Here is a 14,166-nt window from a genome sequence, read left to right as displayed (position 1 = left end):
GCACTCACACCATAACACGGGTGCGTGTGGTCTGCTGTATCCATGGCCACAAGCAAATGCTGCCTCTTGCACTCTTGAGTCCACCGAGCCAAGCCCTCCAAGGCAAGTCAGAAATGGCTCATCTCTGCTCCTCGGCCTTTTTCCTCCTCTTTCCCCCTCTCCTCCCTGCCCCACTTCCCCTTCTCCTAGACCCTTCCAGAACCTGCCCGGCCCACACCTCTGTTGTCTGGCATCCTCCGGGGCTTTCCTGACCACCGTACCTCCTGGCCGGAACCCACTGGCCCAGGCGGATCCTGAACCTCCAGACTGAGCTCCAAGACCCTCCCGGCTCCCCCACCTGCTGGAGGGAAAGGCCAGGAAGCAAGGCCTCCCTCCCCTCCCCCTCGGCTCCCCCTCCCTCGCGAGGGAAAATGTCAGATTCCCTGTCTCAGTGGCGGCGGCAGGCGGGTTGGAGGGGGAGTGATTCAGCCTCAAGAGTGTGGAGTGAGAAGAGCTTTTCCTGCCATTACCCGGCGAGGGAGAGGCTGGCGCGCTAATGGCTTCAATTACCACTCAGACAGGAACGCTGGGCAGCTCACCCCCAGCCAGCTTATGCCGGGCACCCCCACCCTGTACCCAGCCCGGGCCGAGGGGGTGGGGAGGCAGCTGGCTGGGCATCACAGGGCAGTCGGGACTCCCTGGGAGTGGCAGTCTTGCCCAGGGAGCTGGGTGCAAAGGCCACGGAGTGGGAGTGGTGTGGGGTGTTTCGAATGTGAAAAGAGCTGGGCCTGGCACAGAGCAGGGCAGGGCAGGGAACCTGGCGTGGACATGCAGGCCTGGGAGGCAGCAACCTCTCAGCTGAGCCGAGTCACCCCAGGGAGCCCTGGGCCACTCCCCTGAAGTGCCCAGTGTGTGCTGAGCTACACGCGGTGCGTGGCGCGCTGCACGTAAGGAACTCAACCTTGAGTCCCGTCCCCAAACCAGCTTCCTTCTCTCTCCAGCCCTCCTCCCAGGATGGCCCTGGCTCTCTTCTAACCCAAGCCCACAGCGGTAGTCAAACCATCCTTTCACCCCACTCCTACACACACCCAGCCTCTCTGGCCAGCAGGGGAGGCCTGGCACGACTGGGGGGAGCTGCTTTCCTCAGGCCCCGGCCTCTGGCACCTTTGCGACCTCCTACTCCACTCCTTCCTGCCAAGCCCAGAGCCGGTCAAGGTTATGTAGACCAACATGGCAAGTCAGCATTTCGCCTTCCGGGTGCTGTGTTTCAGGAGCAGGAGGGGGGCTCACTCAGGCCCACAGCTCCATCACAACCAGGCCAGGAGCAAGCCTGGGGCCCCCACGCGCTCCCCAGTCTCACCAGACACCTCTCACACTCAGAAGCAAGAACACACCCCAGAACCCTGCTAGAGAAACCCTCATCCAAGAAGGCTCCTCCAGAACTGGCGTGTAGGGACTTTGTGGGGACTTTTCCTCCAACACTAATAAGGAGCCTCTCTTCCCTTTAACGCGAGGGCCTGAGAGATGCCCTCTGGGCTGGAAGCCACAGTCTGGCCCTTCAGCCACCTCCCAAATGTCAGGGCAGGGCAGATGGCTCCTGCTGGGGCAGTGAGCAACAGGAGGGAGGGCAGTGCTGAAATGCCTGTCCTGAGGTCATGAGTGGGGAAACTGAGGTCATGGGTGGCAGGGAGGACCCGAGAGCACCCAACCGTCAGGGATCCTGGTGCAGGGCCTGTCCTCTGGCCCCACCCCTTGGGGGACTGGACGGTGGGGCTGCAGCGCCCAGAGGCCAGGCACCACAGACACCAGCACAGGCAGCTCACAGTGTGGACCTTAGGGTGTGCAGCTTTCAGCCCTACGGCAGCTACCATCCATGCTGGAATCCAGCAAGGCGCTTAACTGCTGCTGCTGCTGCTGTGTCACTTCAGTCGTGTCCGACTCTGTGTGACCCCATAGACGGAAGCCCACCAGGCTCCCCCGTCCCTGGGATTCTCCAGGCAAGAACACTGGAGTGGGTTGCCATTTCCTTCTCCAATGTATGAAATTGAAAAGTGAAAGTGAAGTTGCTCAGTCATGTCCGACCCTTAGCGACCCCACGGACTGCAGCCTACCAGGCTCTTCCATCCATGGGATTTTCTAGGCAAGAGTACTGGAGTGGCTTGCCATTGCCTTCTCCGAAGGTGCTTAACTACATCCTATTTAATCCTCCCAACCAGCTTGGGTGGCAGGCATCACGTCCCTATTTACAGATGGAGCAAAATGAGGCTCAGAGGCACGGTTACTCACCCAAGATCACAAGGTAAGAGAATAAGTGGTCCCGAGCCCCTGATCCTAACCACTGCCCCACTAAGCTGGAGGGCCCTGCCCTGCCTCGCAGGAGACACACAGGCACAAAGGAGTTACTGAACGGATGCGAACGTGAACACATAAAGCCACAGTGTAAAAACGGCCAACACAAAAAGATGTTCAACTGCTCTTGTAATCAAAGAAATGCAAATTAAATTGAGATGCCATTTTTGCCTATTAACTTGGCAAAGATTTTTTTAATGATAATTCCCACTGCTGGTGAGGATGTGCAGAAAAGAGGCCTTCTCATGCCCTGTTTGATGGGTGTGTAAACTGACACAGTCTTCTGGAAATATTGAAAAGGCTAAACATCGCATGTGGCCCTTTGACCAAGCAATTCCACTTCTGTGCATCTAGGAAATAACCAGGAAAGTGAACACATCTCTAAGGAAGCACACAGTCCCTTATTTATACAACCAAAAAACTGGAAACAACATGTGTGTCCAACAATAAGGGAATGGCTAAATAAATTAGGGTACTTGCATGTGACACTTACCCACAGCCATTAAGAATAATGATGCAGAAAAATACTTAACGGTGAGGAAGATGTTCATATGTTTTTTTAAAAAGCAGTCTACAAATCATTGGGCAGAATGTAATCTTGTTTTTGTTACATATATAATGCATGCACAGAAAATGGACTATAAGGAAATAACCAAATGTTAACAGTAGTGGTAAGATAAACAAGTGATTTTTAATTTTTCTTATGTGCTATTTTATACTTACCAAAATTTCAGCAGTGAACAGGTATTGGTACTGCAATTTTTTTTTAAAGCAACAGTCCAAGCCATATTTTGAAAATACATGCAGACATAGTCAGACTGATGCCTTCATTGTGGCAGGTGGGGGTGGGCGGCGATCACGTCACTCCCTGTCTGTGGCTTCCTATGTCCCCAGTGAAATGTTTCTCAGCCTGGTTGGTCCTGTGTGATCTGCCCGCCAACCTCTCCAGGCTCATGTTGACCTACCTACTCTTCCCCACTTTACTTTGTGTCTTCCACCCACCCCAAAGCCAAATGGAACCACTCAAGAGTTCCCTAAAAGTTCCACTATCTCCTGACTCTGGGCCTTGTGTGAGCTGATGCTATTTCCCCACCGAGGCCCCCACCCCAACTGCCACTTGTCTTTAGGACTCAGGTTAGACAACAGTCCCCTCCTCCCCTGAACCCCAGTGTGCCCCCCACCCCCTGCAGTCCCCTGGGCCTCTCCTGCAGAACGCAGAACCCACTGGAGACTGAAGTCACAAGGGCAGGACCAGGTCTGATAACTCTCAGGACACGAGGTGTCATTAGGGCGCGTTTGTGAATGAATGGAGGAGCCACCGAGTGAGAGAGGTCACTAAAGTCCACATACTGGGCTCCAGCTTAGGGCCCTTGCTCGTCACAGAGACGGGGAACACACTTCTCTGAAGCCCCTCACCAGGTTCCACAAGAAAATCACATCCACTACCACAAATCACGTACTGCTACCACCTCACACTTCAGGTCAGGCCCCAGACCCCAGCCAAGCAACACCCTGGCTCAGCACAACACAAAGACACCACGCATACGCCAAAAACCCAGCGATCATCGCTGTCCACCACTGACCTTCTCTGACCCCAGGATGGCCAGCTCTCTCTACCAAACACACTGCAGTCCCCACCGCAGTGGGGCCAGGGCTGGCTGGCTAGCTCATCCCCCACATGAGTCTCCCCACCCTCCGATGCCACATCCCTTTCCAGCAGGTACCTTCGAGCACTGAGAGCTTGGCACTAGTGTTTATCTCTCCCAGACTGTTGGTGGCCGTGCACTCATAGATGGCTTCGTCTCGCTGCACCCGCAGTGGCTGGATCCGCAGCACAGACCCTGCCCCATCGTCAAACTCAATGACCTGTTGGAGGACAGACACTCAGTCACAGCCTGCTCAGGACAGACACTGGGGCCTGCTCAGGCTCAGCCTTTCTCTTGCCGAGAAAAGGCCCCCAGGGAGGGAGATCAAGAGGAGGTGATATAGGACCGGACCCCAAAATAGGCAGAACCGGAGACCTTCCTGCCCCTTCCCACCCAAGGTGTACCTCGAAGCGCTGGGAGCTGACTTTCTTCCCCTTCTTCATCCACGTGATGCGCGGCTTGGGTTCCCCCGTGGCTTGGCACACGAAGGAGGCTACCCCTCCTGACAATCCAGTCTGGTCCTCGGGGACCTTGACGAAGACAGGTTTGCCTGGAGAGAGAGGAACGTCAAGTCACCACAGGATGGTCACTGCAGACATGGCCTATGCTACAGGGGGCAGGCATGGGGGTGGGGAAAAAAGGTCTATAAAGGAAATAATTGTAGTGATGCCCAGCCCTTATGCAGTGCTTCTTACGCGTCAGGCGCTCTTCCAAGAGCTGTGAGCACATGCTGCTGCGGCTGCTAAGTCACGGTGTCCGACTCTGTGCAATCCCATAGACGGAAGTCTACCAGGCTCCCCCGTCCCTGGGATTCTCCAGGTAAGCACACTGGAGTGGGTTGCCATTTCCTTCTCCAATGCATGAAAGTGAAAAGTGAAAGTGAAGTCGCTCAGTCATGTCCGACTCTTAGCGACCCCATGTACTGCAGCCTACCAGGTTCCTCCATCCATGGGATTTTCCAGGCAAGAGTACTGGAGTGGGGTGCCATTGCCTTCTCCAGTGAGCATGAGGAGGATTTTATTTTTGCTTATAGAGAAGTCAAGGTACACAGAGGTGATGGGATTTGCCCAACATGACAGCCGCTTAGTGGCAGAGCCAAGATTTAAACCCAGGCAACTGAGTCTGGGGTACTGAGTCTGTACTGCTACACTCTTCTGTCTCCCATCCCCTCAACAATTCCAAGCTCCAGGACAAAGGCATGCTGAGAGCTGCTGGGAATGGCCCAGCCTCTCTCGCAGACATGACTGCTCTCCACCCAGGTGATGGTACCACCACCTACCCCAAGGCTCAAGCCAGAAACCATGACTCCTCCTCTCCCTGGCCCCCATGCACCATCAGTTCCGGAGGCCTAGACATTCCAGCTCCTAATCCAGAGACGTCCTATCTCTGGATGTCTTCCCAGGTGAATGCTTTCCTGTAAATCTACCCTTCCCACCCAGCTCCCACTGACTGGGTGATTGCCTTCTGACGGCCTGGACATCTCCCCAAAGTTCCACCAAGAAGCAGCGGGAGGTGGAGAAGGAATAGGCTTGGACACTGCACTGTCACGCCCACCCACACCACTCTGATATACCACAGGGTCGACCTGGAATCCCACCACCCAGGGTCACAAGATCCAGGAGACCCGGCCTTCATTAAGATGTAGCAATGCCTCGTTAATCCTGACAGTGGATCCATTTCCTATTAATCAGGCCAATGAACAACTCCAGGAAGGCTGATGCCGTGAGAAGTGACCTTTCAGACCACCTGCTCGGCGCTGATGAGGCCAGGCCTGGCCGGGTCTCTGGCACAAAAACATGTTTGTGCAATGGTGATAATCCCACCCTGGACCCGGCACTTTATCTCACTGAGTTCTCCACTGCTTGTTGTCCCCAGTTTAGAGGCACAGAGAGGTCAAGTCACTAGCCCAAGGTCACACAGTCAATGGGCGGCACATCCTGAGATTTGAATTCAAGTCTGTTTGACTCCAAAACACCTGGCAGAAACAGTTCACCTTGGTGTAGTTGGAGGTTTTGTCACGAGCAGTCAGGGGGGTTACAGGGGCCAAAGTCAGACCAAAGAAGGTTGAGGAGTAAGTTGGGGGTGAAGAAGTGGACGGCAGAGTACAGTGACTGTTTAAAGGCGACTGGCTGTGATGGGGGAGGGAAAGAAAAGATGGCCCTTGGAGGGGATGAAGATTGGAGGGAGGTTTTTACATTCTTGTTTCTTTTTTTCCTAAGATGAGACAGTACTTTTTAAAAAACAATTTTATTTATTGACTGCGCTGGGTGGGTCTTCACTGCTGCACAGGCTTTTCCCTAGTTGCAGAGAGCGGGGCCTACTCTCCAGTTGTGGCGCGTGGGCTTCTCCCTGCGGCGGCTTCTCTCATTGCAGAGCACAGGCTCTAGGGCGAGCGGACTTCAGGAGTCGAGGTTCACGGGCTCCAGAGCACAGGCTCAATAGTTGTGCATGGGCCCAGGTGCTCTGCAGCAAGTGGGATCTTCCCGGATAAGAGATTGAACCTGGGTCTCCTTCATGGGCAGGCGAATTCTTTACCACTGAGCCACCAGGGAAGCCCGAAAGACAGTATTTAAATGCTGATGGGAAGAAGCCAGCAGAGAGAGAAGGTGCTGATCCAGTGCAGAGAAGAGGGACAACAGATGGAGCAGTGTCTCTGAGGAGGGAAGGGTCTGGGGACCAACCACTAGGCTCAGGAGTGACAACTGCAGTGCAGAGCTGGGAGGGCTCAGCCTTGCAGGGAGCAGGGAGGGGTCCATCTTACCCAGAACCCCAGGGTCCAGCGGGCTCTGGAGGTTTTGTGTAATTATTAAGAAAGGTCACTAACTATCTCTGAGCCTCATCTGCTAAACAGTGCTAGAGGCAGGGGTCTGTGCAGACAAAATGTAATGATGTCTGTAGGCTGCTCCCACAGCAGGACACATAGTAGGCTTCGTCTGTGGGCAGCTATCACCCTCTTTAGAACCAGTAGTATTATCATCCCCATTTTAGAGATGGGAAAATGGAGGCTCAGAAGGTCAAACAACAGCCAGATCAACACTGATCTGAGCCAGCATTCCAAATCCTAAGTACAGCTCAGGGCTTCCCTGGAGGAGGGAGACTTGGGGACCTACCTGATGCTTGGGAGTACCCAGAGGGGGCGAGGGCAGTCCTGTTGGGGTAACACGCAAACCTGCTGGGGGCCAGGGTGGCATGGGGACCACAAAGGTTCAGAGAGCCTCAGGCTGCCTCACTCTTGCCCCGACTGCCCTCTGGAGGCTCCTCTGGAGCCTGTCTTTGTACGCCGGTCCTTTCAGTCAGGTCTTCTCAGATAGGACCCCTCCTCCCACATTCGGGGGCAGGGAAGAGTCTCCTGCCCACCCCCCTCCACACTGCACACCCCTCCCCTACACCTCCAGACTGCAGCTCCCCTCTCCTTCTGCTCTGCCACCACCTTAGTCCAGACAACACCTTCCCTCGACTGGACACTGCGCCAGCCTAACCAGCTGCGTCCCTGCCTCCAGTCCTGTCCTCTCCAGCCTCTTGTCCTTCAGCAGCCGGAGCAAAGTGGCAGCCTCTTCCCTGATCAAAACCCTCTAGAAGCCTCCCACGGCTTCTGAAACAAGACTTAAAACTCCTGTTGTGGTGGACAGAGCCCTGCCAGGTCTGACCCCAGCCCTTCACACCCCCCAGAGCCCTGGCTTCCCATCCTCTGGATGAGCAATGCTCATCCTGTGCCTCAGGGCCTTTGCATAAGCTGTTCCTCCTGCCACAAACCTCTTAGACCACCTCTTAACCCACTGTCTCCTACTCACCTTTCTGATCTCAGTTTAGACATCATTTCCTCAGAAAACCTTCCCTGCCCCTCTGCTGTCACCCCTACCTCGACTGGCTTGGTTCTATGTTTGGGGCTCTCTGGTGACTCCCCTCTGCCTCGCACAGCCGTGCTCATGGTTTGTTACGTCCCGTGTGAGGTGACTGCTTTTGCTCACGGTTTGTTATGTACACGTGTGAAGTTATTACTTTTTCCACATTGTGGAGGAGTATTTGATTCATGGCTGCTTCCCGACAGAGAACAATAACCCTGGGCAGGGCAGAAACCTGCCTGCCTTGATTCCCTCCCTGTCCCAGTGCCAACCCCATTCCTGGCACAGGGCAGGGGGTGGGGGGGACAAGGGAGGTGACCTGATGGCCATGAGGGAAGGCCTGCAGAGGAGGATGGAAGCCTTGGGCCCCTCACACACGACACTGGGGAGCCCTCAACACCTGCTGGGGAGAGCAGCCCGGGGTGGAACCCCCCTGGTTCCTGCCTCAACCTGTCGGCTGTAGAAACCAGAGGCTGGAACCTGCTGAACCAGACGGCCGGGTGAGTGTGCCTGGGGGTGGGGCCTCTGCGCCAAACAAAGAACCGGGAGCTGGGGAGGCAGCCAGGTACAGGTCACGAGAGAGAAAGGGGAAGGCCTGAGGACAGTAAAGGCTGGACGGGGCCCAAGGCCTGGGGCCGCTGAGGAGGCGGAACCTCCCGGGGAGGCTGGAGAGGGGCCAGGGCCCTGCCCAGCCCACCCACCCACCAGGCTCTGGCAAAGACTGGCAGTGTGCAAGCCCAGGGTAGTCCAGGGGGCAGGTCTCTCCCCTTCATTGGACCAGACACTCACTTTTCTCAGCCCACTCACCCGCACAGGAGGGCATCTCTCATCCCACAGCTCCGCCAAGCCCTCGCCTCTTTTCACCAGTTGGACTTCTAGGGAGCACAAATCCTGTCTCCCTGCTGCCTTTCCCACACTCACTCCTGCTACCCTCTCCAGGCTCACCTTTCTCAACTCTTTCAAAACAAAACAAAAGTATCTGCCATGGGCCAAGCACTGTGCGGGACACAGCTCAGGCCCTGTGGTGATCCCATCCCACCCAGACCCATGGGCATCCCCCTTGCCTTTGCATGTGCCCAGCCCCTCTCATGCACCCTCCTCTTAAGCCTATGAGAGCCTACTCTGCGCCCCTCAGCCTCTGGGCTCCAGTCACTGGTCAGGTCTCCAGGCAGGCAGGTAACCTCAGTGACTTGATCACTCTGCTCAGTACTGACCAGAGATGGCGTCCAGGGAGGGTCTGAACAGAACTTCCAAGGACACATGCCTGGAGGGGCTTTTTTCCCCACCAGAATGTGGGGCCACCTCTCCTCCATACCCACCCCTCCCTGACCACATGGAAGTCATGGCTGCACAGGCCTCTGGGAAGCAGCTCCCAGGGGCATATGCCCCAGACACTCTCAGGTAGCTGAGCCCATGCCAAGTGGGAGGGAGTGGCCTAGGAGAGGAAACAAGTGGGCTGGCCTGGGGGGCCATGAGTCCCAGGGTCCAGTCAAACTGAGCTGCCTAAAGCTACTCCCCAGGGAGATGACTGCTATTTTGTACCTTCCCTGCAGCCCCTTGTACACAGGCACACAGACACGCAGCAGCCAGGGGCTGTGAGGGAGGGCAGGTAGGCGGGTTTCCCCGGCCCTGAACAGCCTAATGAGCTGGGGACTCATTAACGCTGGCTCCTGTGACCACTTCTGGCATCCCCGGGAGGGAAGTTTGCTCAGAAACAACCCTGGGCTTCCAGGGGACACATACGGAGCTCCAGGTCATGGCCTGGAATGGAGGGAGCACGTATGAAGTGTCAGGTGCCTTGAACATGTGACCTCAGTTAACCTTTCCAGGTAGAAGTGACTATCCTCATTGTGCAATAGGAAAACAGTCCCTGAGAGGGAAAGCAACCTGCCGGAAGTTCCATGGAGGGCAGAGTCTAGACAGGCCACCAGGTCTGGCCTGCCCAAGGATGGCGGGGGTTGGGTGGGGAAGGCACTGCTGAACCACGTGCAGCACTCTGCCTGCCCCATTCCAGCTCCACAGACCGGGTCGGGGCTGTGATGACAGATACATCCCCAGTTACTTAGGACTTAACCCACCCACCTATACTTCTAGCCTTTAGACATCCTGTTCTGCTGCTGCTGCTGCTACGTCGCTTCAGTTGTGTCCGACTCTGTGCGACCCCATAGACGGCAGCCCACCAGGCTCCCCCATCCCTGGGACTCTCCAGGCAGGAACACTGGGTGGGTTACCATTTCCTTCTCCAAAGCATGAAAGTGAAAAGTGAAAGTGAAGTCGCTCAGTTGTGTCCGACTCGTAGCGACCCCGTGGACCACAGCCCACCAGGCTCCTCTGCCCATGGGATTTTCCAGGCGAGAGTACTGGGGTGGGCTGCCACTGCCTCCTCCGTATCCTGCTCTGGGCCCCTATGATTCCATGTAACTGGGCTGCCCTGCGCTGTCTGGGAACAAAAGGGAGATGGCCCTTACGGTGGTCCTCTCACGGGCTCCAGGGAGAAGCTGTTCCTGTGTCTTCCCCCATCTCATCTCATTAGGCAACACCCCCCCCTTAGCAAATGCCCACTCACCCTTCAGGGCCCCAGTTTTCCAGGAAGCCTCCTACCCGCTCCTGTGACACTTAGGTCACTACCCCTGGGGGTGCCAGCACTGCCCCCAGCACAGCGCACGCTGTAGTAACCCCACCACAGGCTCTAGACGCAGGCCTGTGTGGATTCTGAGCACCTGACCAGCACACAGCGTATCAGCAAACCTCTTCCTGCTCAAGATCACCTCTGGCCCCACAAGCTGCCCTCTTGAGAAACAAGCCCCGGCTGGGGGAGCCCCTGAGCCCCATACCCAGGTCCCCGCCGGAGCTGACTCGGCATTGACTCGGGGCCTCTAGGCTAACTCTTGGCAGCTGCTTCTCTGCCCCTCTTCCCTGCACTTCCCTCAGAGGCCAGGGCCCCCATTCATTTGTCTCGTTAAGAGGCCTATAGAAATACATTTGTCCGCTCTGCGCTCCACTGCTCCGGTCGTCAATTCTCTGGGGCGCCTGCCCTACCTTTTGCAGCAGCTCTGTCCACGTTGCCTGCTTGCCCTGGCTAGAAGTCTCCCAGGCCCAACCTAAGGCTGGCCAAGGTGTGGGGGGGGGGACAGATCCAAATATCTGTGCAGTGTGAGGCAGACACTACCTCCTGGGGTCAGGTCATCACAGCCCCCAGCCCATGCCCCTCTTCCACTCTCTGTCTGTGAGCAGAACCCAACCCACCTATATGGGCATCTCCAGCTGGTTCCTACCTTCGAGACCATGGTCTTTGGGCTCTGGTCCTTAAGAGACCACCAAGGAGGTTCTTAGACTCTGCTCTGTTCCACTCCACTCCTACTAGGGGTTCAGGCCTGACTCCACCCTTCCAATTCACTCATCTACCAAACTCCAGGCCCTGAGCTGGACAATGGTCTGACCCCCTGGGACTCGCAGACCTGACACAGAGTCACATGTGCAAGCACATGACCAAGGCTCCTGGAGAAGGTGATGGCTCCAGGTGAGTGGAAATCGTTAGGTGAAGGGGATGGGGAAGAGAGTTCCTATCAGAGGAAACAGAAGAGCACAGGAGCAACTGGGAAGTCAGCACGGCGGGGGCGTGGTGAAGGATGGGGCAGGTGAAGGGTGAGGCTGGCAGAGGCTTAAAGATGCATGGCCAGGACCCCAAGGCTCCATCCTAAAGGCAACAGAGAGCAAGGGATTTTCAACTGAGAGACAACATGATCAGGTTTTCATTTTGCAACGTGACTCCCATCATGGAACAGAGACTGGAGACAGGAAGCCACCAGGAGGTTGTGGCCTGCAAAAGACCCAGAAAGAGCTGAGCCTGGCTTGGATGAGGATGTGGAGGGAGAGGTGGATGCATTCCAAAGACATTCAGGAGGGAGAAACAGCAGAACTTGGTGATGGATTAGATGTGGGTATGAGAGTGGGAGGAGGCCCAGGTTTCTCACTTGGGTGGCTAGGTGGGTGGGAAAGCCATTCACAGGAGAGAGAACACAGAAAGATGGGCAGGTCTGGGGGTATGAGGGTGTGGGTACAGGTTCCAGCATGTTGGGTCTGTGCAGGAGGGGAGGCAGTTTCGCTCCCAGGTGTATTGTCTCTGACAGCCAGCAGAGAGGTCCTCCCTCTGCTCTCAAGCTCCTATTTGAAGGCCCTGAGAGTGTCCAGAGTGAGGGTGGGGGAGCAAGGCCAGCACGTCCGTGCCTAGGGGCTGACTCTGATGAGCCTTGGCCTCCTTGCCATCTCAAAGTCACACCCAGTGACTTCTACCTCGGGCTGTCCCTGCAGGCTCCAGCTCTCTCCAGTATCCCCTACCCTGCCCTGCTCCTGCTAACCTGGCCCTCTTTATCACCAGCACCTTAAGGGTTAGGCTCTCATCACCCCACGCTCTGCACCCCAAGAGGAATACCCTGTTGTCCCCCTTGCCCTAGGAGCCCCACCCAGCTCAGCCTGGAGGACAAAGGGCGGGGCTCTCCAGTCCCACCCCCTCCAGCATCTGGTCCTGAATAATTAAGGAGCCCTTAGGAGAAAGGGCTTGGGTGGGGCAAGGAGAGAGCTCTGCACCCAGATACTTGGGAGAGGGGGCTGGGGGAACCTATGGCCTGCTGACCCCCGGGCTGACCCCCAGGTTGGCCCTGGGCCACCTCTGGGCTCCGGACAGGATGGGAACAGCCCCGTTCCCAGGGGACCTTGGCTCCGACCTCGCCCCTCCCCCTCCGTGTGCAGATTGGCTAAATCTGCCCTGTGCCCCGCCTCCCACCAGCAACCAAGCAGTGGTAACCATGGTGACGGGGCGGGCTGCGGCCAGTCTTGTAGTGCCAGGCAGGGGGAAGGGCGACAGGAAAGGGACTAAAGTTCCGAGTTGGATCTGGGCAGGGGACAATCCCACCTCCCCCAACACACAAGGAGGGGCGCTGGAGTCCAGCTTCCTGTGGCCAAGTGCAAGCTTCCCCCATTCTAAGGGCTGAGGGGCTGGAAGAAGGGAAGGAAGGGCTCAGTGTCTACAAGGGCCTAGACCAGGGGCAGGGCTATGGTGGCTCCCTTCTGCCTTTTCCCTGGACCTGTGCACACACCTGGTGTCCCGCTCACACACCCACACATGTTCCTCGTGTGCAGCCCCGCTATTCCCACACTGTCCCCTGATGCAGCCCACACTGTGCCTTCTGCACAGGTCCGCAGCAGCGGACACAGTACACGCCTGGGCACATCATCTGTGACCACACGAATCCTGGGCACGTCTCACCTCCAGCCCATAAACAGGGTCACACTCACACACACCCCACCCTGCAGCACCTTAAGAGACAGGCGGGGATTCCACAGGGTGCTCCCGGGAAGTACAGGGCTGGGGTGCTCCTTGGAGGGGGTGCTCCAAGCGGGGGGCCTCTCAGGGACAGAAGGTCTAGAGGTGTATATAGCCATCCTGTCTCTCCTGGTGACTGGTCCCATTCCCCCCTTTCAGAGTCCTACTAGGAAGAATGCATCCTTTCCATCTGGGAGGCCCCACACCTTGAAGGGCCAGACTTACTGTCGCCATGGGCGCCTGCCACCAAACCAAGCATCACAAGCGCAGGGACGAGGAGCACCATCGTCCTCCCTGGGGCTGGCTCAGGGGCCATCCGGGGCTCCGGCACCGCGGCCGGCCACAGCCTGGGACAGTCAACCTGTGACGGGGAGAAGGGCAGAGTTAACTGGCTGGTATCCACCCGCGTCCCGTTGTCCGCACGCCACCTCCTGGCTCCCAGCCACCACCAAGACCACCGAGTTGAACAGACACCCCCACTCTGGAGTGTGCAATGGCCATCCAGACCTTCCAAATCTTGTGCAAACCCAGACTCCTCATCGATTCCCTGGAGACCCCAAGGATAACCCGCCAGTCGTACGGAGGAGAGTATGAGAGGCCCTCAGGTCGTTCTCTAAACCTGAGTAGGGGGCAGGGGCTTCTGAAACCAGAGGATGTACAGGGACGTTCCATTCCGGACCTAGAGTTTCCAACCCGCCTCCATAAGGGGACTGGGACAGGGAAACGGGGTCCAAGAGACACAGACAAGGGGGAGACGGACACTGAGACAGAGCAGGTAGCAGACCCACAGAGGCCTCCTGTTGCCCGTCCTCTGCCCAGCAGAGCCCACATGCTGGGCACAGGCCTCAGAGCACAGCCCTGGCGGTGGCAGACAGGATCGAGATATCAGAGGCTTGGAGCCAAAGCCACAACCCGTCTGGGCTCGCCAGGACATGCTCTGGATGAGTTGCAGCCACCCTGCGTGGCCACCCTCATCCTACCCAATTCCCATGGCACCAACCTTCTCTACAAGGAAATCAAAGGGAGG

At 56.9% G+C, this 14,166-nt stretch overlaps 1 protein-coding gene across 3 annotated transcripts in view; it reads right to left on the bottom strand.

Moving 5' to 3' along the window:
* The window catches only part of PTPRF (protein tyrosine phosphatase receptor type F), an 84,271-nt gene that overhangs the window by 56,489 nt on the left and 13,616 nt on the right, over positions 1-14,166 (bottom strand). For all 3 annotated transcript variants that reach the window (XM_055401300.2, XM_055401301.2, XM_088835217.1), the window contains 3 exons: positions 13,365-13,500; positions 4,379-4,524; positions 4,053-4,194 (listed from right to left, as the gene is read on the bottom strand). In XM_055401300.2, the coding sequence (XP_055257275.1) occupies positions 4,053-4,194; positions 4,379-4,524; positions 13,365-13,455 (379 nt within the window). In that variant the 5' untranslated portion in view covers positions 13,456-13,500. The remainder of the gene's footprint in view (positions 1-4,052; positions 4,195-4,378; positions 4,525-13,364; positions 13,501-14,166) is intronic.

This window comes from Moschus berezovskii, chromosome 4 (genome assembly GCF_049115385.1).
Source record: "Moschus berezovskii isolate FMDL1 chromosome 4, NW_MosBer_1.0, whole genome shotgun sequence".
Classification (NCBI taxonomy): domain Eukaryota; kingdom Metazoa; phylum Chordata; class Mammalia; order Artiodactyla; family Moschidae; genus Moschus; species Moschus berezovskii.
The sequence above is the reverse complement of the archived record's forward strand: the minus strand, read 5'-3'. Positions and strand labels throughout refer to the sequence as shown.